Source organism: Erinaceus europaeus, chromosome 12 (genome assembly GCF_950295315.1).
Source record: "Erinaceus europaeus chromosome 12, mEriEur2.1, whole genome shotgun sequence".
Taxonomy (NCBI): Eukaryota; Metazoa; Chordata; class Mammalia; order Eulipotyphla; family Erinaceidae; genus Erinaceus; species Erinaceus europaeus.
In genome coordinates this window covers 41,049,271-41,074,102 of record NC_080173.1, presented here as the reverse complement: position 1 = coordinate 41,074,102, position 24,832 = coordinate 41,049,271, and the positions used below count along the sequence as shown (strand labels likewise).

Below are 24,832 nucleotides of genomic sequence, written 5' to 3'. Positions count from 1 at the left end.
TTTTTGGCAACAGTACCTGAAGCCCTGGGGTCTCTGCCCCCTGCAGCCCAGCCCCTAGTGCCCTGCTTACACAGCCACAGCAGCAACATGGCTCATCTTCTATGGGTACCTTAGGAATGTTTGGAAAGCATTGGAGGATGAGTGACTGAACCCAAAGCTTTTAAAAGCACAAAGTATGTGAATTAGCTTGCTTGCTTCTTACGCTCTGTAGACCCCTGTGTGTGTGTGTGTGTGTGTGTGTGTGTGTGTGTGTGTGTTTTGCTGCTTTATTGGGGGATTAATGTTTTACATTTGACAGTAAATACAATAGTTTGTACATGCATAACATTTCTTAGTTTTCCACATAACAGTACAATCCCCACTAAGTCCTCTGTCACCCTTTTTGGACCTGTACTCTTCCCCCCACTCCAGAGTCTTTTACTTTGGTGCAATACACCAACTCCAGTTCAGGTTCTACTTGTGTTTTCTCTTCTGATCTTGTTTTTCAACTTCTGTGTGGACCCCTTTTTGTAAACAGACTCTCATATGAAATCCATTGTATGAGACTGGTCCTGCAGTTGTTGAGATGGAAGCCAAAGCAAGACCTGGAGTGAAGCAATTATCTAGAGTCTAGTAGTCAGCCATGTCACTCATGGCTTGAGCTAAGAACTTCAGCTCTGAGTGCTGCAGATAAGGCCAGGCTAGCTCACCCTCTGTGGGGCAGTCAGAAATGGCCAGCACAGGTCTGTGTGGCCATGCTGCTCCTGCTTATTGCCATCATGTTACTTACAATATCTTTTTCCAATAGTTGGAGCAGAGCCAGAAGGAGGCCTCGGACCTTCTGGAGCAGAATCGGCTTCTGCAGGACCAGCTGAGGGTGGCACTGGGCCGAGAGCAGAGTGCCCGGGAAGGCTACGTCCTACAGGTAGGGCTATTGGGGGCCGGCACTCGGGGCTGCAGTGCCAAAGGCCCAGGCAGACTGAGAATGTGCAAAGCCTGACTGTGTGGGAGTCTCCCTCCTGGCCTCAGCTTTGGGGAGTCTGCCTGAAACCTCTCAGTTTTTCAGTAAATAATCCCAGCAGTCTTCCACTTTGGTACTAGGGATTCTTTCTGAGTATGTGCTACTATTTACTACTTACTAGAGTGTAGAGAGTGAGGCCTGTCATGGTATAGACTGTGAGCACCGTGTATCTGCACATTATTTCCAATAGTTTTCATGGTAGAAGCACAGTTGGTCTCCTGACCCTGCTTGTATAGATCCGCATGATAGACCTGGGCCACCTCCACCAGCCTGGGGACTCTGCTTCCTGCTGCCTGTCTAGGCTGATATTGCATGATGGGCGGACACAGCCCCTAGCCCTGAGCTGAGAGCCCACTCCACTAGAGTGTCTTCTAGTAGAGCTTTTGGTGCCTGTGTCCTGGATGCCCCCTAGTCAGGCCACTTTGGGGATCCCAAGCTTGCTCTGGAGTGTAAGCAAGCAGTCATATTTGTTGGCACTGACATGGTAGTGGAGAGACGCCTCTCACTAATGAGTGCTGGGGAGCAGACTGGGGGGCAGGACGGAGAACTCTCCCATTCTTATGCCATGACTACAGAGAGGAGTGCAGCACTAGAGTCAGGGTCCCGGGTTCAAGCCCAGCCCTACCAGTGCTTCCTCCCCTCAGCATCTGCCCCCTTGCCTATAGACACTGACCCTCAGTGCTTCCTGATGCTGAGGGGTTGCTGTGTGGACACTTGCACCCCACTGCACCCCAGCCTTGGTCATGGAGGCAGGGTGCTCAGCCCTGGGCACCCTGCCTCTCTCCATGCTGTTGCTTCTGGTGCACGTTCTCTCTGCTTTCGCCATTCTCCCATTTTCCTTGCTCCCCTGCTCTGACTGTAGCCTTGGGTGGCCCGTACCCTCCTCCCCAGTGATGCTATGCCTGCTTCAGACTTCCAGGCATTGGGAAGTAGGTGGGGGCTCTTCCTCTCTACAGCCTTGTTCTGGGGGTGCTCTGGGTATCCCCTGGGTTTCAGTAGCTCCTTAAACCCTGGCTGGGTCCCCATTCTGTGCACATTCACTCCTCAGCAGTGATGAGATTTTGCACATTGGTAGCCTGCTCGTCTGCTGGGGATGACTGTGTGGCCTCCATCCCTCAGTGCCAAGTATGGCTGAGGTTCATTACCTTCCCGCTGGGTCTCATGATGGGCTACAGTTCCTTTGCCTTTGGAAATGCTTCTGGCCTAAGAGAAAAGGACGGGGTCAGGCAATACTCAGGGTGTGCATTGCCCTGACTGCCTGCCAGGAGAAGGTGTGTACATGGATTGGATGTGGAGTGTGGCTTTGACGTAACACAACTGAGTGTCACATCTGTGGCTTCCCACCAGTGGACTGGGAGGGACCCAGGCAGGCCAAATTCTCAGGCTAGACTCTCTCCCTCTCGTTCATGTTCTCGTTTCCCCCACATTAAACAGTTCCATGTGCCCTGCATGTCTTCCAGCTTGGGGAGTATCGTTTTATCTGTTTTCTCTTCTTCTGCATGCTTCCTTTTCTCATTTTGATTTCTTCAGAGGTTTGTTTTGCTGGTTATCATATCTTACCCCATGGTTTCCATTTCCTCCATGTTTTGTCTTCCTGCAGGTAGAATAGTTCTCCCGTCACTATAGAGGACGGGCCCCACTTCCCACAGGAACGTGTCTTGGATGTCACCTCCCTGGCTGGCATCTCCAGCAGTTGCTCCCTTCCTTCTCCCTGTCTCAGAAGGAAGTGACATCACCCCTAAGCCCTGCGTGCTGTGCTTCGTAGGGTGTGTGGTCTAGAGCTGTGTGTAGCCTGTTTTGCAAAAGCAGACTGATTCTGATGCTCTAGTGTGTTCTGTCTTCCCCGACGTTCTCTTGTCCTTCAGTCTTCGTTTCGCTTATCAGTGTGTTTCATTATTCGATTTTGTTTGGTTGATTTCTCCTAGAAACTGTTTAGCTAGAGCTGTTTTGATGTTATTGTCCACGTGTTCTATTTACCTGGAAGCAGCCACTTACCAAAAAAAACATTAAGGTGATTCGTTGGATTATTTTTTAATAAGAAAAAAAAATGTGCAAAGGATAAAAAGGCAAACCCACCAAGGAGCTTTTCTGTGTTTGACCTGGCCAGAGGTGTGACACTCAAAACTGGGAGGCTCAAGTGTTACTAACCAGTGTTTAATCGGTTTTTTTAAGACTGAAGTGGCCACTTCCCCCTCCGGCGCCTGGCAGAGGCTCCACAAAGTCAACCAAGATCTGCAGAGTGAGCTGGAGGCCCAGTGCCAGCGCCAGGAGCTGATCACGCAGCAGATCCAGGCTCTGAAGCATAGCTATGGGGAGGCCAAGGATGCCATCCGGCACCATGAGGCCGAGATCCGAGGCCTGCAGGCCCGGCTGGGCAACGCTGCTGCAGAGCTTGCCATCAAGGAACAGGCACTGGCCAAGCTCAAGGGCGACCTGAAGCTGGAGAAGGACAAGGTGCGTGAGCAGCTGGAGGGATGGCAGCACAGTGAGGCCACACTGAGCAGCCAGCTGCAGGCCAGTGAGCAGAAGCTCAAAAGTGCAGAGGCCCTACTGCTGGAGAAGACGCAGGAGCTGCGGGACCTGGAGGTGCAGCAGGCCCTGCAGCGGGACCGACAGAAGGAGGTGCAGCGGCTGCAGGAGCGCATCGCCGAGCTTAGCCAGCAGCTCAGCACCAGTGAGCAGGCCCAACGGCTGATGGAGGAGAAGCTGCAGAGGAACTATGAGCTGTTGCTGGAGAGCTGCGAGAAGGAGAAGCAGGTGCTGCTGCAGAACCTGAAAGAGGTGGAGGATAAGGCCAGCGCCTACGAGGACCAGCTCCAGGACCACGAGCAGCAGATGGAGGTGCTGCAGAAAGAGAAACTGAGTGCCAAGTGTGAGGGCAGTGAGGTTGTGCACCAGCTGGAGGAGCAGCTAGAGATGAAGGAGGCCAACATCCAGAAGCTGGCCGAGCATGTGCAGAGCCTGCAGGAGGAGCGGGACCAGGTCCGGCAGCGCTTCCAGGAACTGGCAGAGCATGTGGCCCTGTCAGACGGGGACATGGTAGCACTTCAAGAGAAGCTGCACAAGAGGGAAGCTGACTACCAGAACCTGGAGCATTCCTACTACCGGGTGGCAGGACAGCTCCAGAGTATGCACACCCTGCTGAAAGAGAAGGAGGAGGAGCTAAAACACATCAAGGAAGTACACGAGAAAGTTCTGGAAAAGAAAGAGCAGGACCTCAACGAGGCTTTGGTTAAAATGGTCGCCCTAGGGAGCTGCTTAGAGGAAACTGAAATGAAGCTCCAGGCTAAAGAAGAGATCTTAAGGAAATTTGCAAGTGAACCTTCAGAAGAAGTGGAAGAACCAAAGAGCACCCAGGAAGAAGCTGAAGTCGATGGCGCTGGGCCCCCTGGCCTACAGCCACAACCCACCAGCTCCCTACCATCACAGCTTGAGGAGGATCCAGGGCCCAGCCCGGGGGAAGAGTGTGGAGATGGCAGCCCCACCAAAGCAACCCCAAAGGCAGAGCTACCTGACAAGGGAGGGCACTCTCAGAGCACAGCCAAACCTGATGCAGGAGTGCCCAGGGTGAAAAGGCAAAGGATCCGCTTCTCCACAATCCAGTGCCAGAAATACAGCCACCCTGAGAGCTCGGAAAAGGCGTGGACCAGTAGCACATCTTCCGACACCAGTCAGGACCACTCACCCTCAGAGGAAAGCATGTCCTCAGAAGCGGCCCCCAGCACACTTCCAATGGCCAGTGACTCCGACACTTACCTCTCCATCATCCACTCCCTGGAGACAAAGCTCTACATCACAGAGGAGAAGCTCAAGGATGTGACAGTGAAGCTGGAGAGCCAGCAAGGCCAGAGCCAGGAGGCACTGCTAGTGCTGCACCAGCAATGGGCAGGCGCTGAGGCGCGGCTCCGTGAGCAGCTGCACTCCAGCGTGCTCCAGGTGGGCGCGCTGGCCTCACAGCTGGAGCAAGAGAGGCAGGCCCGGGCAAAGATGGTGGACAGTCATGTCGGGGAGCTCGGCGACTTCCAAGTCAAAAACAGTCAGGCCCTGGCTTGCTTAGAAAGCTGCCGAGAGCAGCTTCGATCTCTACCGGGGGCCAGCCAGGAGGAGGCGCAAGACACAGGAGCGAGCCCGCTGGCCAGTGTGGAGAGAACACTGGTCAGTGCCATACAGGCCCTGTGTCACTGTGCCCCTGTGGACAGTGGGGCCCATGCCCAGCTCAAGGATCAAGACCCACTGGACAAAGGCCAGTTGGTGCCACAGCAGCCTGAACTGCCAGAGGAGCAGCAGCTGAAACTTCTCTCAGATCAGATCACCCTGGAAGCCTCACTCATCAACCAGATTGCAGAGTCCCTGCAAAATACCTCGCTGGACGTCTCACGCCTCCTCCAGGAGATTACACAGGCCAGGAGGTGGCCCCTGGAGGTGGGGACCACTGCACCTTGTGCAGGAGCCCCCGCAGAAGCCTGGGCCAGGAAGGTGCTAGTGGATGGCGAGTTCTGGAGTCGGGTTGAGTCCCTGAGCAAGCACCTGGGGGCACTGGGAGGCCAGGTGACTGGAGCCCCAGCAGGTGGGCAGCACAACCTCCTGCCCACCCTGCCACCTGACCTGGCTGATGTCACATGGGTCAGAGCAGAGCTCAGCTGTGCCATGCAGTCTGTACGGGAATCCTTCCAGCAGAGGCTGCAGAGTGTGCAGGCAACCCTGCAGGGTACCCAGACTGCCTTGCAGCAGCACAAGCACATGCTGGGGGAGCTCCTGGGGGCCTACCACACTCCCGATTTTGAGCGAGTGGTACAGCAGGTCTCAGATGCCCTGGACCTGCCAGTGAGTGGTGAAGGTGGAACACAGGGGCCTGATGCACAGACTGACCCAGAGGCACCCAGCTCACAGGAGCCCTTGCCGGTGTCTCCCCACCACCCCAGGGCCCTTGCGACTATCCAGGAGGAACTGGCCCTGCAGCTCAAAGGGAAAGCCAACCTCTTGAAAGAGATAGCTGCCACTCTGGCCTCTGTCCCCACCGTGGACTCTGTTAGAGACTGCCAGCAGTTCCTACAGGCCTCCCGTAGTCTCTCCTGCAGCCTGCATGTGGGAGGCCTGAGCCACTACTCCTCACTGCTGGTCCAGGATGCCATCACCCAGGCACAGGTGTGCTATGCTGCCTGCAGGGTCCGACTTGAGTATGAGAAAGAGCTCCAGTGCTCCAAGGAGTCTTGGCAGAGCAGGGGGTTCTCCCCCTCACAGGACGTGAGGGCAGCCGGGACCCTACGGGAAGAGTATGAGGGCCTCCTACAGAAGCAGAAGAGTGAGTACCTGGCAGTGATGGCCGTCATTGAGAGGGAGAATGCAGACCTGAAGGCCAAAGTGGCCCAGCTGGACCACCAGCAGCACCACCACCTGGAGGAGGTGGAGGATGCATCAGCCCTGCAGGGCAGCTATGAGCAGGAGGTCCAGGCAGTGGTGGCACAGCTGAACCAAGTGGAAAGCACACTACAGGCTGAGCACAGCCACATCCTGAGCCAACTGGATGCCTCAGCACGGGACCGACAAGACCTAGAGAGGCACCACGTGCAGCAGATGCAGACTCTGGAGGACAGATTCCAGCTCAAAATCAGAGAGCTGCAGTCCATCCACGAGGAGGAGCTGCGGGCCCTACAGGAACACTATGCCCAGAGCCTGCAGCGCCTGCAGGAGGCCCTCCATCTCTGCGGGCAGCAGCACCCTGAGGCCCTGCCTGCCCCCGGGCCCCCCTGCTCTATCTGGCCTGCCTCCACAGAAGTTGATTCCATGCTGGGGCTGCGTGAGCGTGTCCAGGAGCTCAAGGCCCAGATGGGTGTCATGCGTGAGGAACTGGAACACAAAGACCTGCAGGGCGACGCGGCCTCACTGCGGGAGAAGTACCAGAAGGACTTTGAGAGCTTGAAGGTCCCCAGACACTGTCCGATGTGCAAGCCCTGGGGCAGGCCTTTTCCTGCTTGGGGCGGGGAGGTTCAGAGCTCAGGGCTCCGGTAGACCTGAGAGGTGGTTTCTGGTTTTGGGTCATGTGGTCCTCAGCACGGGGCTGCAGGGGAAGGCAGAGGTGGGGCAGGGGGCAGGCTGCCTGGCACCCCAAATGAGGCCAGCATCACTGGGGAGTGTTGGGGTGCTCCCTTTCCCTGTTTCAGACAACCTGGCCTGATCCCCCTCCATCTCTGGTATCAGCTAAGCCCAAGGGAAAGAGCCCAGCAGATTCAGGTCAGGACCAGCCCCTAATAATCCCAAGAGAACATCATTGAGGCTCCCCAAAGACAGTGTTTGGGTCACCCCACTCTCCATGGTGACTGGTGGCACAGCATTCAGCCTATGGTATTTCTCTCCAGGGACTCTGGGAAATGACCCCCCACACACACACCACCACCACCATCCCAATTCACTCGCCTCACTGACAGACACCCAGGCCTGGTGACCCAAAAGTAATACTTCCCGTACCACAAAGACAGACTGTGTAGAGCCACCAGGGTCTTGTCCACTGCCTTGAAGCCAGAGGCACACACAGTTGCCCAGAGGGCAGTGGCCTTAGTGCCTTGATGTCCACCTCTTATTCTGTGCTAACCCTTGAGATCTGCTGTGCTCATGCTATGGCTCCTCCCCTCTGGGACATGTCCCCGCCCAGCCAGTACCATAGTCAGCCCTGGCATACATGCTGTCCCAGGGGTGCAGGCACTGGGCTGGCACTGCTGGCCAATGGAAACCTCATTCTCCCCACTAAGTGTCCCACATGTGAGGAGAAGCAAGTGCTGTGTTCCTCCTCCTGGGTGATAGACACACTTTCAGCTTCAAGCCCTGCTCTTCCCTGAGGCAACCAGAGTCTCGAGATGAGGTTCCAGAGTTCAGCTGTCTCTAGAGGTACACAAGATGCCACTGTGGCATCAGGGCAACTTTAAAAGGATCAGCATCCTTCAGCCTGTGCCCTGCCATCAAAGGTAGACAGGATATCTGGCTAGTCAATGTGGGTACAGCTCCCATCCCTCCATGCTAAGGGGCTGTGCCAGCCTCCACTTGGTCAGTCGGGCAGGCAGGAGCTGGCATGGGGATTGAGAGGGAGCCTGGAAGAGATACCCCAGTAACAGGTGGCAGTCATAGCCATGTCCAGAGCAGCAGCCTGCTTCATTGAAGGCCTGGGTGTGAACCTGGGTGTGGGAATAGTGAGGGGAGGGCTCGCAGGAAGGGCTCTGTCACTGGGCACAGACAGCCCAGCGTGGTGTGTACTGCCTGCTTCCTTTCCTCAGTCCCTGTGCTGGGAGGCCAGCCAAATTGTATGGAACAGAAGATGGGGAAGGGAGTCCCTTTCCATGCATCAAGAATATGGCATGCCCACACTTTCCCGTGTTCAAGAACCAGCGAGAGTCAGTCCCTGCCCTGAAGCAGCTCTTGCAGGGTGAGCACAGTGCCTCTGTACACTGAGCAGCTGTCCCAGTGCCCTCCCAGCTGTGCAGCTGCTTGGGTCTCCCCTTAGGGCATGGCCAGGCAAGCCATTATTTCAGTGGCCTTGGCTCCTCCAGCTGATAAGAACTGTCTTCAAAATGCCCATTTGTAACCAGCACTGTTGGCTTACTCTTCCCTCCTTATCTGTCAGGCCTCCAGAGCAGTAGTTCTTTTTCCCCCACCAGGGCTACCACTGGGGCTTCATACCTGCATAATTCCTCCACTCCTGGCAGACTCTTTTTTGGTGGGGGTTGGGGGGAATGGAAGAGGCTGCACAGCACTGCTTCACTGCTTGTAAGTCCCCCCACCCACCCACCCATCCGCCGTGCAGATGCTCCATGGCAGGGGGCTTGAAACTGGGCCTTTGCACATGATAAAATGAGCACTCTACAGCATGAGCAATCTCCTGGCCCCCAGCAGTAATTTTTAACTGGTCCAGGATTAGTTCACTTAAATTCCACTCTTTCCCTGGAGAAAGGGAAGTCAGAACAGTCATAAAAAATGAGAAGAGGTGGTCCAGGAGGTGGCACAGTGGATAAAGCATTGGGCTCTCAAGTGTGAAGTCCTGAGTTCAATCCCTGGCAGCACATGTACCAGACTGATGTCTGGTTCTTTCTCTCTCTCCTACTTTCTCATTAATAAATAAAATCTTAAAAAAAAAAAAAGAAAATAAAATGAGATGAGGTTTAAAGACGGGAGTTCCCTCTTGCAAATGATGGTAGCAGTGAAAGCCAGGCAGCTGTGGGGACCCCTGGCACAGGGTGCGGGTCACAGCTTTAGCAGGCACAGCCTTTCCCAGGAACCTGGGCCAACCAGGGTTTCTAGTTACTCATCCAACAGGATATCCCACCTGCAGGTCAAGGGAAATATCATGAGCTCCCTTCTGCACCTTGCAGGCCACGTGTGAGCGAGGGTTTGCAGCAATGGAGGAGACGCACCAGAAGAAGATTGAAGACCTGCAGCGGCAGCACCAGCGGGAGCTGGAGAAGCTGCGGGAGGAGAAGGACCGGCTACTGGCTGAGGAGACCGCAGCCACCATCTCAGGTACCCTGTGCAGTGACCACAGGTGGCACTGGACAGGCTGTCCTACAACTAGCCTTCCTCTTATCTTTTAGCTGAGATTTAATTATCCAAGAAAAAAAATTAAATCTCTGAGGAAAGGGCTGTAGTCCTGGAGCCAGCACTCTGGTCCCCAGTGGCCTCTGACAGATGCCCTCCTCTGCCTGAGTGCCCAAGGTCCTGTTAACTTTCACCTGTGGTAGAAGGCTGTGCCCCAATCGGCACAGTGCTGTCAGCTCCCCACTAGCTTCAAACCCCCCCAAGCTTCAGTGTTCTGTCACTGCAGGAACAAAAGCAAAGCTTGACATCCTGAGGGTCTGCTTGTTCTATAAACTCATGCCTGAAGTTAACATCCCCATTTATTTTTTTTATTTTTTTTTTATTTATTCCCTTTTGTTGCCCTTGTTTTATTGTTGTAATTATTGTTGTCATTATTGATGTCGTCATTGTTGGATAGGACAGAGAGAAATGGAGAGAAGCGGGGAAGACAGGGAGAGAAAGGAGAGACACCTGCAGACCTGCTTCACTGCTTGTGAAGAAACTCCCCTGCAGGTGGGGAAGTGGGGGTTCGAACCGGGATCCTTATACGAGTCCTTGCGCTTTGTGCCACATGCAATAGAGACAGAAATAGGGAAGGAGGAGAGAGAGAGAACTACAGCTCTGCTTCACTGATTATGAAGCTTCCCCTCTGCAGATGAGGGCTTGGGACTTGAACCCAGATCCTTGCACATGGTAACATGTGTGCTTTTCTAGCTGCACCACTACCTGACCCTTGGGTTTCCTCCCTTTTGTTTAATGATTTTTTTTTAATTTTGTATTTATTTATTTATTCCCTTTTGTTGCCCTTGTTGTTTTATTGTTGTAGTTATTATTACTGATGTCGTTGTTGGATAGGACAGAGAGAAATGGAGAGAGGAGGGGAAGACATAGAAGGGGAGAGAAAGATAGACACCTGCAGACCTGCTTCACCGCCTGTGAAGCGACTCCCCTGCAGGTGGGGAGCTTTTTTTTTTTTTTTTTTTTTTTGGCCTCCAGGGATCCTCGGTGCCTGCATCATGAATCCACTGCTGCTAGAGGCTATTTTTTCCATCTTGTTGCCCTTCTTGTTTTATCATTGTTGTGGTTATTATTATTGTTGTTATTGTTGTTTGATAGGATAGAGAGAAATGGAGAGAGGGGGAGAGAAAGATAGACACCTGCAGACCTGCTTCACCGCCCGTCAAGCAATTTACCTGCAGGTGGGGAACCGGGGCTCGAACCCGGATCCTTACACTTCATGCCACATGCGCTTAACCCACTGCGCTACCGCCCGACTCCTACCTTGGGTTTCCTTCTAACATTACAACAAAGCAAACAAAAAAAATACACCTTCATTTTTTAAATTTATTTATTTATTGTTACCAGGGCATTGCTCCCCTCTAAATTATGGCAGTGTGGGGGGAGACCTCAGGCATAATAGTCTGTTGGTATAACCATTAGGCTGTCTCCCCCACTAAACCTTCATTCTTGGTTGAGGAAGCTCCTAGGATTTCCTTAGCCCTGCCTCTGCCTCTGCCAGGCCAGCCTGGCCAAGCATGAACAGCAAGCAGCCATCACACTGTCCTTAGGCCCTGCTGGAGCCTCCCAGAGCTGGCACTAACTGCTGTGTCCTTGTCTACAGCCATTGAAGCCATGAAGAACGCACACAGGGAGGAGATGGAGCGAGAGCTGGAGAAGAGCCAGCGTTCCCAGATCAGCAGCATCAACTCAGACATTGAGGCCCTGAGGCGGCAGTACCTGTGAGTCAGCCTGTGGACTGCAGGGGCCTTGGTCATGTCCCACGAAGGGGGTTAGCTCAGAGGTTGGATGTGTCTAAGGATCAGCAGGCCCTGTCACTGGGCAGAAACTAGTCACGAGAGTTAAGTGCAGTGGTGATGCCCAATACTAACTTATGGTCAGGGTGGGCCCAGCTCACAGGCCATCCTGGGAGTATGCTCACCATCAGCTGACTCGCATCTCACAGGAGGGGTCTACTCTAGAGCTGGAGCCCAGCCCTGGCCATGGTCTGTAGCTTCCATCTGAACAGGTGAGAAAGCCTTCCCCCCACAGCCTGGCCACCCTGGTGCCTCTGCCCACAAGACAGTGAGTGACTCCTAAAGGGTCCTTGCTCTCTGGAGAGCCCTTCACAACACAGATTCCCCATCCCACCCTCACCAGGGGCTAGGGCATCCTGGGTGAGGCCTTTTGTCCTGCTTCCTCTGTAGGACAGACAGCCACATTCAAGAAGTAGCAGGTGCTGAGCACAGTGCCACAGGGCTTTCCCTTCCAGGCCCTGGAGAAAGCCTTGGCCTGGGTTATCAGACGCCTCAAGTTAGCTCACTGGGAGCCCTAGAGATATCTAGGGTGCAAGTCTTGTCACATGCATGATCCAAGTTTAAGTTCCAGCACCACATGGGAAGTGCTATGTGGTGTGTCTCCTCTGTCTCTTTTATCTTTTTTTTTTTTTCCTCCAGAGTTATCACTAGGGCTCGGTGCCTGCACCACCACAAGTCCACTGCTCCTGGAGGCTATTTTTTCCCTTTTGTTGCCCTTGTTTTATCATTGTGGCTATTATTATTGTTGTTATTGATGTCACTATTTTGGAAGACAGAGGGGGAGAGAAAGATAAGACACCTGCAGACCTGCTTCACCGCCTGTAAAGTGACCCCCCCACCTGCAGGTGGGGAACCAGGGTCTCGAACCGGAATCCTTAAGCCAGTCTTTGTGCTTTACGCCATGTGTGCTTAATCTGCTGGGCTACCGCCCAACCCCCACCCCGTCTCTTTTTTCTGTAATGTGAACACTTAACCAGATGTGTCGCCACCTGACCCCATCTGTCTTTTTAGCTGAATGAAAAAGTTATCCAGAGCTGTGAAACTGCATGTGTGCTGGAACCCACTTCTGGGGGGTGGGGGTGGGTTACTGAAACAAGTCAGAAGAGAGCAGGCAATCGCCCAGAATAAACTAACCCTTAGTCTGTTCCAGTGTCCCTCATTTAGCCTAGCCTGATACAGGGAATGATACGTAAGACTGGGGGTTATGCCAACAGACTCTCACGTCTGAGGTTCTATCCCCAGTACCACCATAAGCCAGAGCTGAGCAGTCTCTGGTAAAAAGAGAAGGAAAGGGAAAGGGAAAGGAAAGGGGAAAGGAAAGAAGGAAGGATGAAAGAGTAAAGCATAAGATGTAGCCTAGCTCCTCTCTCGTGTCTCACAGCCCCTGAAGTTTTTCAAAGGGCTCGCAGACCTGTCAGAGGCCTGGGCCCTACGGCAGGAGTGACACTGCCCTTTCCCCAGGGAAGAGCTGCAGTCAGTTCAGCGGGAGCTGGAGGTGCTGTCAGAACAGTACTCACAGAAGTGCCTGGAGAACGCCCACCTGGCCCAGGCGCTAGAGGCCGAGCGGCAGGCCCTGCGGCAATGCCAGCGTGAGAACCAGGAGCTCAACGCCCACAACCAGGTGATCTTAGGGCTCAGGGCCAGCCTGCCCCATGTCCTGCTACATGTCAGACCTGGGCACACTATCTCCAGCTCTTTCAGATAAGCCTGAAGAGCATGTCTGAAGAGAGGGGCGGGGTTGCGACCACACTAGATAAATGACTCCCGGTGAAGACCACACATTTGCACCGGATTGTACTAGGTGTGTCTGAATCCTGGCCAGTGGGGAGGCACTGGGTAGGGCTGGTTCAATATAGGCTTGTCCACAGGTCCCAAACTGGTATGAGCTTGTGAGCGTGTGCCCTTCCCACTACCCAGCAGACAGCTGTTGGCCTGGCCCAGACAAAGGCCACCTGTATGAGGTGCTCAGTAGGACTTCCTGCTTAGTTGCTCCTGTGGCCTAAGGTGACCCCTTCCTGGGTAGGAAGGTGTAGAAGCAAGTGGAGGAACAGAAGAGCCTCCTCCAGCACAGACTCAGGTGGGCCATAAGAGCACTAGTGATGGCGTCAGAAAGGCTGAGGAGTTCTGGAGTCTTCACTCAGCCCAGAGGGGCAAAACCCACACGCGGGACTCATAGCCTTGGACCACTCTGTGCAGCCTCATATGTGTGACTGCAGACCTACTGAGCTTGCCTGTTGCTTCCCCAGGAGCTGAACAACCGCCTAGCTGCAGAGATCGCACGTTTACGGACACTATTGACTGGGGATGCCAGTGGGGAGGCTGCTGGCTCACCCCTCACACAGGGCAAGGACGCCTATGAGCTAGAGGTACTGGGGAGCAGGCTATACCAACCCCAAATCTGCACTTGCCACAACCAGAGTGTGACCCCAGCTTTCAGGGCAGCACCTAAGACAGGTAGGAGCAGATAGCTTCCAGGCCATGCTGGAGCTGAGGCCCCTTCTGGAGACTGGGGGACCTTGAGCCCCACTCCCCACTCACCCATTTCTGCCATGTCAGAGACATGTAAAGTAATGGAGCAGCTGTCTGCTATTCTGTAGCACCCCATTATCCAGTATTAGGGAGTACATTTTATGTAAGATACTCTTTTTGGGAATGTAACTCATGCTGGGTGACACGCGGGAGGCTGAGGAGGAAGGTTGGCAGATACCTGAGGAGTTGCAGTGACTTAAGTCTGTGCCTTTGAGACACTGGAGGGCCCTTTACCCTTGAATTCCAGACCCTCACTTCTCTCTCACCCTAGGTCTTATTGCGGGTCAAAGAATCAGAAATCCAGTACCTGAAGCAGGAGATCAGCTCTCTCAAGGATGAGCTGCAGACAGCACTGCGGGTAAGACCTGGCCCAGCCAGGAAGTAGGTTCAGGTGGGGGAGCCAGGGTTGCCCCAGAGCTCAGGACTCCCTATGCACACACAGCTGTGGACTATTCTAGAGTTTTCTCCTATGGCTCATATGCCATTTCAGAATAAAGTTCTAACAGCAGAGCAGCACAGGGTGGGACAAACAAGCCTGACTTCCTTCCTACATGCACCCTTAAACCCGTGGGTCTCCTCCCAGTGCTTCTAGAATCAGAGATGGCAGCATGCCTGTAGCCATCAATAGTTTAGAAATCCAGGGCAGAGGTGTAGGTGTCTCCAGGCCACAGAGAAGTCCTGGAGGGGTGGGGGCTGCACCATCCCAGCAGGCAGCATGGATAGTGTACCCCGACCATCAACAGGATGCCTAACCTCTCACATCAGGATCAGGCAGAGGCTCAGGCTATGTCACCCAAGCTGCCAATCCCTACCCATCCTTCTCAGCAGTGTCACCAAGCCTCCTAGTCTGCCTGTAACTAACATGTTCTTCGCTCCTATTTTATTTTTGCCCTAAGGACAAAAAGTATGCCAGTGACAAGTATAAAGACATCTACACAGAGCTCAGCATCGTGAAGGCCAAGGCCGACTGTGACATTGGCAGGTTGAAAGAGCAGCTGAAAGTCGCCACAGAAGCCCTGGGTGAAAAGTCCCCTGAAACCACCCCTGTGTCGGGATACGGTGAGTATGGCCCTGGGTGAGGCGCCACATGGTCAGAGCCCAGAAGTCCCATCTCCAGGTTCAGCGGTGCCGACCAGAGGCCCCCACCTGGGTGGGGGTTAGCCTGGCTGCCTGCAAGGCCTCCTCGTGAGAGGCTAGTTCCCCCTTGGCATGCTGGTGGAGACACCTAGACTGTGAGGGAGCCGTACCACCAAGTGTCCCCCTTGTGGTTACAGCTGTGTATGTGGCATTCCCTACATTCCCTCAGTAGGTCATTGGAGGCAGTTCTCACTCATCCTGTGGTTTTTCCACAAAATCTGGCAGAGGTTGGGGGGTGAGGGCACAGCTCATTGAAAGGGTTTATCATCTGGTTCCAAAAAAACTCAATTTTCTCTGTCAGCTAGTGACAGTCTAATAGATGCACAGAGAAGAATTAATTTGCCTTCTGCTAGAATGATAAATTAGCAACCTTTCCAGAAGGCAGTCCAGCAAAATACAGCAAAGGCACACACTGGTCATATGATACAGTTTCTAACCCAGTATATATTGCTTTGTGCTTAAATAGATTGTGTGTGTGTGGGGGGGGTGTAGGTGTGTTATACTAGAGCTCTGCCCAGCTTTGGCCTGTGTGGTTCTGGGATTGAATTTGGGACCTTAGAGCCATAGGCTTGAAAGTCTTTTCATATAGCCATTATGCTGTCTCCCCTTCCTGCTTAAGTGGACTTTTAAGGGGGGGGGGGGGGGGCAGTAGTGCACATGGTACAAAGTGCAAGAACCGGCATAAGGATCCCAGATTGCATCAATAACAGCAACAGGGCTGGGTGGTGGTGCACCTGGTTGAACTTACATATTGCAATGCACAAGGACCCAAGTTCGAGCCCCTGATCCCCACCTGCAGGGGCAAAGCTTTGCGAGTGGTGAAGCAGGGTTGCAGGTGTCTTTCTGTCTCTCTCCCTCTCTGTCACCAACCTCCTCGCAATTTCTGATTGTCTCTATCCAGTAAATAAATAAAGAAAATTTTATAAAAAGAATTAAAGGAGGCCAGGTTAAGTGCACGTGGTGCAAAGCACAAGGACTGGTGGAAGGATCCCAATTCAAGCCCCAGGCTCCCCACCTGCAGGGAAGTCGATTCATAGGCGGTAAAGCAGGTCTGCAGGTGTCTGTCTTTCTCTCCCCCTCTCAGTATTCCCCTCTTCTCTCCATTTCTCTCTGTCTTATCCAACAACAACAACAATAACTACTACAACAATAAAAAATAACAAAGGCAACAAAAGGGAATAAATAAATCAATAAATAAAGTTAAAAAAATAACATCAATAACTACAAGAATAAAAAAACAAGGGCAACAAAAGGGAAAATAAATAAATATTTTTTTAAAAAATTTTCCCTAAAGCAACCAGAAGGACAGAAATCACTAAAGCTAGGGCTGAAATCAATAACATTGAAAACAAGAAAACCATACTAAAGATCAACGAAAGTAAATGTTGGTTCTTCGAAAGAGTGAACAAAATCGACAAACCTTTAGCCAGACTCACAAAACAAAAAAGGGAGAAGACCCAAATAAATTGGATACTAAATGAAAGAGGAGATATCACAACAGACACCACAGAAATTCAACATATCATGCAAGGCTTCTATGAACAACTATATGCCACCAAGCTAGAGAACCTGGAAGAAATGGACGATTTCCTAGATACCTACCAACTTCCAAAACTAAGTCAAGAGGAAGTAGACAACATGAACAGGCCCATCACAGCTAATGAAATGGAAACAGTTATCAAAAACCTCCCCAAGAATAAAAGTCCAGGACCAAATGGTTTTACAAATGAATTCTACAAAACCTTCAAAGAAGAACTAATACTTCTACTTTTAAAAGTCTTCCAGAAGATTGAAGACACTGGAATACTCCCTGCCAGCTTCTATGAAGCCAACATCACTCTGATACCAAAAGCAGACAGGGACACAACCAAAAAAGAAAACCACAGACCAATATCTCTGATGAACATAGATGCTAAAATACTGAACAAAATTCTAGCCAACCGGATACAGCAGTATATCAAAAAGACTGTTCATGATGACCAAGTGGAGTTTATCCCAGGCATGCAAGGTTGGTTTAATATACGTAAATCAATCAATGTGATCCACCACATCAACAAAAACAAGACCAAAAACCACATGGTCATATCAATAGATGCAGAGAAAGCCTTTGACAAAATACAATATCCCTTTATGATCAAAACACTATAAAAAATGGGAATAGATGGAAAATTCCTGAAGATAGTGGAGTCCATATACAGCAAATCTACAGCCACCATCATACTCAATGGTGAAAAACTGGAAGCATTTCCACTCAGATCAGGTACTAGACAGGGCTGCCCACTATCACTATAACATAGTGTTGGAAGTTCTTGCCATAGCAATCAGGCAGGAGCAAGGAATTAAAGGCATACAGATTGGAAGAGAAGAAGTCAAACTCTCCTTATTTGCAGATGACATGATAGTATACATGGAAAAACCTAAGGAGTCCAGCAAGAAGCTTTTGGAAATCATCAGGCAATACAGTAAGGTGTCAGGCTACAAAATTAACATTCAAAAGTCAGTGGCATTCCTCTATGCAAACACTTAAGTTAGAAGAAATTGAAATCCAGAAATCAATTCCTTTTACTATAGCAACAAAAACAATAAAATATCTAGGAGTAAACCTAACCAAAGAAGTGAAAGACTTGTATACTGAAAATTATGAGTCACTACTCAAGGAAACTGAAAAAGACACAAAGAAGTGGAAAGATATTCCATGTTCATGGGTTGGAAGAATTAACATCATCAAAATGAATATATTAGCCAGAGCCATCTACAAATTTAATGCTATCCCCATCAATATCCCAACTACATTTTTTTAGGAGGATAAAACAAATGCTACAAATGTTTATCTGGAACCAGAAAAGACTTAGAATTGCCAAAACAGTCTTGAGAAAATAGAACAGATCTGGAGACATCACACTCCCAGATTTCAAACTGTATTATAGGGCCATTGTCATCAAAACTGCTTGGTACTGGAACATGAATAGACACACTGACCAGTGGAATTGAATTGAGAGCCCAGAAGTGAGCCCCCCCCACACCTATGGACATCTAATCTTTGACAAAGGGGCCCAGACTATTCAATGGGGAAAGCAGAGTCTCTTCAACAAATGGTGTTGGAAACAATGGGTTGAAACATGCAGAAGAATGAAACTGAATCACTATATTTCACCAAATAAAAAAGTAAATTCCAAGTGGATCAAGGACTTGGATGTTAGACCACAAACTGTCAGATATTTAGAAGAAAATATTGGCAGAACTCTTTTCCACATAAATTTCAAAGACATCTTCAATGAAACGAATCCAAATAAAAAGAAGACTAAGACAAGCATAATCCTATGGGACTACATCAAATTAAAAAGCTTTTGCACAGCTAAAGAAACTACTACCCAAACCAAGAGACCCCTCAGAGAATGGGAGAAGATCTTTACATGCCATACATCAAGCAAGAGGCTAATAACCAAAATATATAAAGAGCTTGCCAAACTCAACAACAAGCCAATAAATAACCCCATCCAAAAATGGGGGGAGCACATGGACAGAATATTCACCACAGAAGAGATCCAAAAGGCTGAGAAACACATGAAAAAATGCTCCCAGTCTCTGATTGTCAGAGAAATGCAAATAAAGACAACAACGAGATACCACTTCACTCCTGTGAGAATGTCATACATCAGAAAAGGTAACAGGAACAAATGCTGGAGAGGTTGTGGGGTCAAAGGAACCCTCCTACACTGCTGGTGGGAATGTCAATTGGTCCAACCTCTGTGGAGAACAGTCTGGAGAACTCTCAGAAGGCTAGAAATGGACCTACCCTATGATCCTGTAATTCCACTCCTGGGGATATATCCTAAGGAACCCAGCATATCCATCCAAAAAGGTCTGTGTACAAATATGTTCTTGGCAGCACAATTTGTAATAGCCAAAACCTGGAAGCAACGCAGGTGTCCAACAACAGATGAGTGGCTGAGCAAGCTGTGGTATATATATGTACACACACACACACTACTCAGCTGTAAAAAATGGTGACTTCACCGTTTTCAGCCGATCTTGGATGGACCTTGAAAAATTCATGTTAAGTGAAATAAGTCAGAAACAGAAGGATGAATATGGGATGATCTCACTCTCAGGCAGAAGTTGACAAACAAGATCAGAAAAGAAATCACAAGTAGAATCTGAACTGGAATTGGCATATTGCACCAAAGTAAAAGACTCTGGGGTGGGTGGGTGGGTGGGGAGAATACGGATCCAAGAAGGATGACAGAGGACCTAGTGGGGGTTGTATTGTTATATGGGAAACTGGGGAATGTTATGCATGTAGAAACTATTGTATTTACTGTTGAATGTAAAAGATTAATTCCCCGACAAAGAATTTTTTTTAATTAAAAAAAAAAATGAGAGTTGGGTGGTAGTGCAGCAGGTTAAGCGCACGTGGCACAAAGTGCAAGGACCGCATAAGGATCCCAGTCCAAGCCCCCAGCTCCCCACCTGCAGGGGAATCACTTCACAAGCAAGTGAAGCAGGTCTGCAGGTGTCTCTCTCCCCCTCTCTGTATTCCCCTCCTCTCTCCATTTCTCTTTGTCCTATCTAACAACAGTGACATCAGTAACAACAACAACTACAACAATAATAAAAAAGGGTGGGGCAACAAAAGGGAAAATAAATATAAATTTTTTTTAATTTAAAAAAAATGGGAATTGGGCAGTTAAACGCACATGGCGTGAAGCACATCAATAACAACAACAATAAAAAAAACAAGGGCAACAAAAGGGAAAATAAATGTTAAAAAGTTTTTTAAAATCCCAGTTGGAGCCCCCAGCTCCCACCTGTAGGGAAGTTGCTTCACAAGCAGTCAAGCAGGTCTGCAGATATCTCTCTCTCTCTCCCCCTCTCTGTTTTTCCCTCCTCTCTCCATTTCTCTTTGTCCTATCTAACAACAATGACATCAATAACAGCAACAATAGAAAAAGGGAAAATAAGTATTTAAAAATTTTTAAAAATCCCTTTAAAAAAAAAAAACAAGTTTAAAAAAAAAAATCCCAGTTCAAGCCCCCAGCTCCCCACCTGCAGGGGAGTCGCTTCACAAGTGGTGAAGTAGGTCTGCAGGTGTCTTTCTCTCCCCCTCTCTTGTCTTGCCATCCTCTCTCAATTTCTCTCTGTCCTATCCAACAACAACAGCAATAACAACAACAATAAAAACAAGGGCAACAAAAGGGAAAAAATAGCCTCCCGGAGCAGTGGATTCATAGTGCAGGCACGAGTCCCAGCAATAACCCTGGAGGCAAAAAAAAAAAAAAAAGAAATCACTAGGACTATACACAGCAGACTAAGGCTGGTAGTCTCCAGGAGTATACCATAAGAGGTACTTAACGCTCTCTTGTGTAGAGCAGCCATCCCGGGTTCCTCGGATAGAGGCAGGGTAAATGAGCGTTGGGGACAGATGTACTCAGCAGGCAGGAGTGCCTGGCCCAGCACCACACTCATTCTCCAGTGGTTCAGAAAATATACCCACAGGGGAGCCAGGCGGTAGTGCAGCGGGTTAAGCACACGTAGTACAAAGTGCAAGGGCCGGCGTAAGGATCCCTGTTTGAGCCCCAGCTCCCCACCTGCAGGGGGTTCACTTCACAAGCGGTGAAGCAGGTCTGCAGGTGTCTATCTTTCTCTCCCCATCTCCCTTCCTCTCTCTGTTTCTCTCTGTCCTATCCAACAACATCATCAGTGGCAACAGTAATGACAACAAGGGCAACAAGTACAGCAACAACAACAACAACAAAAAAAATAGGAGTGGTCCGGGAGGTGGCACAGTGGTAAAGCTTTGGAATCTCAAGCATGAACTCACGAGTTTGATCCCCGATCCCTGGCAGCACATGTGCCACAGTGATGTCTGCTTCTTTCTCTCTCCTCCTATCTTTCTCATAAATAAATAAAATCTTTTTTAAAAAAAGAATTTATTTTTAAAAAATAGGAAAAAGTGGCCTCCAGGAACAGTGGATTTGTGGTGCAGGTATCAAGCTCCAGCAATAACCCTGGAGGCAAAAAAAGAAAGCAAAAGAAAATATACCCACTTTTTATGGTTACTGGCACTAGCTCTGGCATCCTCTTAAACTGATTAAGGAAATGTCATGCAGAGTGATAGCAATATTCTTGGAAAATTGTAAATATACTAATTGGTCCCAGAGAGTTTTAGAATATTAAAGTAGAGTGGTGAAATTGCTCACCTGGATAATGCACTGCTTTGCCATGTGTGTGACTCAGGTTTGAGCCTAGCTCCTACCAAATTGGAGGAAGTTTTAGTGCTACGGTCTTTTTCTCTCTGGAAGGAAGGGAAAAAAGAGAAAAAGAGAGGTAATGGGTCTCTTCATTCCTTTAGATATAATGAAATCTAAAAGCAACCCTGACTTCTTAAAGAAAGACAGATCCTCTGTCAGCCGGCAGCTCAGAAGCATCAGGTCCAAGGTAAGTGGGGTCTCTTCCCTTTGTAGGGGGACATTGTGGAAAGGAGGCTTAGTCAGCAGGACTGGCTCAGGGCCACTGCAGCACAAGCCCTAGGCCCACACTTGTCAGCTAGGGCATTCCTTCTGTGGCTCTGCAGGGGCCAAAGCCTCTCTCTGAGCTTAGAAGAACTGCCCAGACCCTCCAGGGTCTGTCTGCTCTGGCTGTGTATTCCAGTGTTGAGGCTGGCTGCCTTTGGGGATGGAGCTACCTGTACCCCTCCCCTAAGCAGCAGAGCCAGAGCTGAGGGTGGGGGGCGGGGCAGGGCGGGGCCAGCAGTTGGCTTGGGGTGCATTGTGTGTGTGTGTCTTATGTTTTGCTCTTTCCTCTGACAGTCCGTAATTGAGCAGGTCTCATGGGATAACTGAACCGAGCCCGCTTCCAGGTCCCCTGTCATGTAGGTAAACCACCTCTCACCACCCACCCACTGCCACCCTCAGGGGTGGCTGCCTGCATGCACTGCTCACACCTCACAGCCAGCTCCTGTTTCTGGTGCTCTCATTCATCCATCCTGTCCAGCAAGCACACCCCATGTGAGTGGAGTCTCTGTAACCTGCCCTGCACAGTGGGTACCCCAGGGGCCCTCAGCAAAGCCAACCCCAGGGACAGCACAGGCAATGTCCTGGTCAGGATGCATGGCCAGCAGCCTGACCCCTCCACATGCTCCTGTCCAGTGTGGGTTTGACATCCACAGCAACTTGAGAAGCAGAGTCCCCCTCACTGCAGTCCCCAACCCAGCCAGCATCAGGCCTGGGGTTCAGGGATTAGTAGATCCTGGGTGTAACTGGTTATGCAAAGGAACAGGGTTATGTATATTTTTTAATGAAACAGAAGCTTTGGACTGGGATAACTGAAGACAGTGTTAGGAAGAAGGGTGTTAGGAAGAAAGGCTGCTGTGCTGGCTGAGAAGCCCCAGCCTGCTTAAAAATGAACATGATGATGATGATGAATCCACACCTGCACCCCTAACACTCCCTATCAGGGGCCAGGCCCTCTCAGAGTGCACTCACTGTTAGAGGTACGGGTCTTTTGGTCATGTCTGTGAAATAGCAGGTGATGAGCTTCTGCTGGGAGCTTTGCACAGATGGCTCATTACAGGGGGGCGGGTGGTAATGCAGCGGATTAAGCATACATGACGCAAAGCTCAAGGACCAGCATAGGGATCCCATTTCAAGCCCCCGGCTCCCCACCTGCAGGGGGGTCGTTTCACAAACGGTGACGCATGTCTGTAGGTGTCTATCTTTCTTTCCCCCTCTGTCTTCCCCTCCTCTTTCTCTCTGTCCTATCCAACAACAACAACAATAAACAACAAGGACAACAAAAGGAAAAATCTACTCCAGGAGCAGTGGATTTGTAGTGCAGGCACCGAGCCTCAGCGATACAGCAATAACCCTGGAGGCAAATATAGCAACAGTAAAATGAGAGATAGCTCACCCAGTAAATCACGTACTTTACCAGGCATGAGGACCCCGGTTTAAAACCCCTCCACATCAGAACAGTTGCAGAAGGGAAGCTTCATGTGTGGTCTCCTCTTCTCTTGCTTCTATTCTCTTTTTCCTTCTTTCTCTCATCTTCTATCATAAAGAGCAGGGGGGCAGAAGCAATGCAATCATGTAATCATAGAGCCCCAGTGATAATCTGAGAGCCCCCCCCCCCATTTTCTTATCATTAAAAAAGGAGGGCATGTTGGGCCTGTCCTGGCCAAAGGCAGCCTGGGGGCCTCGGAGAGGCTGGGACCCCAACAAGTTGGGAGGGATGCCCAGGGACAGGACTTTCCTAAGTGATGAGTGGCTGGCATGGCTGCCTGTGTGAGTATGTAAGGCCATAGCAAGTAGACCATTTCTAGCTTCAGCAGGGTAGGAACAGGGCCTGTCACCTTGTATCCCTGGCATTTGCCCTACCTTGAGACTATATTTGAAGTCCTACAGGAAAGCAAGAATGGGATTGTCCCCACACTGGGGCTTGTTTTCCCTTTGACAAGACCAGAAAAACCACTTTAGTGTGTGAAGTAGCAGTGATGGCCCCAGGGTTCTTGTGTGTGCTCTGCTGCTGAGCCCCGCCCTCACCTCCACTGGAGCTTCTCAAGGTGGGATCTGATGTGCATAGGTTTTTAGCTTTCTTACAGGTTCTGTTTCTACACCTGCCTCTCTCCATGGGGTAGAAAGTGCTGGCAACCATAAAGTTAAAGTGTGCAGCACACACTGCTTCAGAGCAGACCAGCATTCATTTCTAGGCTTAAGGCCTGAGAGCAGGTTTCTTTCACCATGTGGGCTTCCTTGAGTGGGGGCTCACTGTGGCGCTGTGCGTGATTGTCGGAGGAAGGCGCCCACCTCTGGTACCACACCCTTATAGGGGCCATCACAGGAAGTGTCTGACAGTGCAGGCAGGAGGCATGCTGGCGCTCAGGAAGTCCTAGCTAGAGTGGTGTTATGGCCCCATGGGCCTCTGCTGTGCAGGGCTGGCTATGCGTCAAATGATCCTGAGCTGAAGGGTGAGCACAGGAGACTGGGCACTGGAATGGGTTGTCAGTTTGCTCCTGTTTTCCAGCAGTTAGTGACTGGCTTTCCAAGTGACCCTAACTGTTTGCTATTTAGGCTCAAGTCTGTCTGAGCCTATGCATTTCCAAAGATTTAGCGATAAAAACATTTACTTTAAAAATGTATACTGGGGCTGAGGGATGGTTATGCAAAATATCTTTCATGCCTGAGGTGCCTGAGGTACCAAAGGTCCCAGGTTCAATCCCCAGCACCTCTATAAGCCAGAGCTTAGCAGTGCTCTGGTAAAAAAAAAAAAAAAGTGTATATTCATTTACACACACTTACTTGCCCAGCATTAAAAAGCAGCAGAACTGTTGTGGGTGAAACTGAGGAAAACCCTCGCCCCCACCCCATGACATAGAATAAGCCTATGTCCACAGATCCGGCTCGCAGATGCCCTCCAGAGCCTCAGGGCTAGCCACCCAGACCCAGCCTCTCCCAGAACTGCCACAACAGATGCTGCCAAATGACCTGCACTTACTGCTTCTTAACATGTCTGGGCTGAAATTGATGTGTCATCAGACCCTTCATGGGCAGCCCCTTCAGCTTCCTATTTGTTATTTGGGCCTGTTTCTGTCAGCTCTGGCACATGCATCTAGGAATTTGGTGATTCCTACTATGACTTGAGACTTTCCAGAAAGATCAGAGATGGCAACTGAGCCAGTGCAGGGTTCCATTCATCCCCAGTCACACGTTGAAAAGGCAGTTTTTTTGTTTGTTTTTTTTCTCAGAAACTAAGAATCTCCATGTGAAAAAGCAGGACAAGTTGTTTCCCAGGTGAG

At 50.4% G+C, this 24,832-nt stretch overlaps 1 protein-coding gene across 1 annotated transcript in view; it reads left to right on the top strand.

Moving 5' to 3' along the window:
* Positions 1 to 24,832, top strand: part of MPRIP (myosin phosphatase Rho interacting protein) — a 130,736-nt gene that overhangs the window by 99,251 nt on the left and 6,653 nt on the right. Inside the window, exons 15-23 of the mRNA XM_060202494.1 lie at positions 788 to 904; positions 3,173 to 6,922; positions 9,358 to 9,505; positions 11,181 to 11,298; positions 12,835 to 12,994; positions 13,620 to 13,739; positions 14,174 to 14,260; positions 14,799 to 14,961; positions 21,392 to 21,477. Of these exons, the coding sequence (XP_060058477.1) occupies positions 788 to 904; positions 3,173 to 6,922; positions 9,358 to 9,505; positions 11,181 to 11,298; positions 12,835 to 12,994; positions 13,620 to 13,739; positions 14,174 to 14,260; positions 14,799 to 14,961; positions 21,392 to 21,477 (4,749 nt within the window). The remainder of the gene's footprint in view (positions 1 to 787; positions 905 to 3,172; positions 6,923 to 9,357; positions 9,506 to 11,180; positions 11,299 to 12,834; positions 12,995 to 13,619; positions 13,740 to 14,173; positions 14,261 to 14,798; positions 14,962 to 21,391; positions 21,478 to 24,832) is intronic.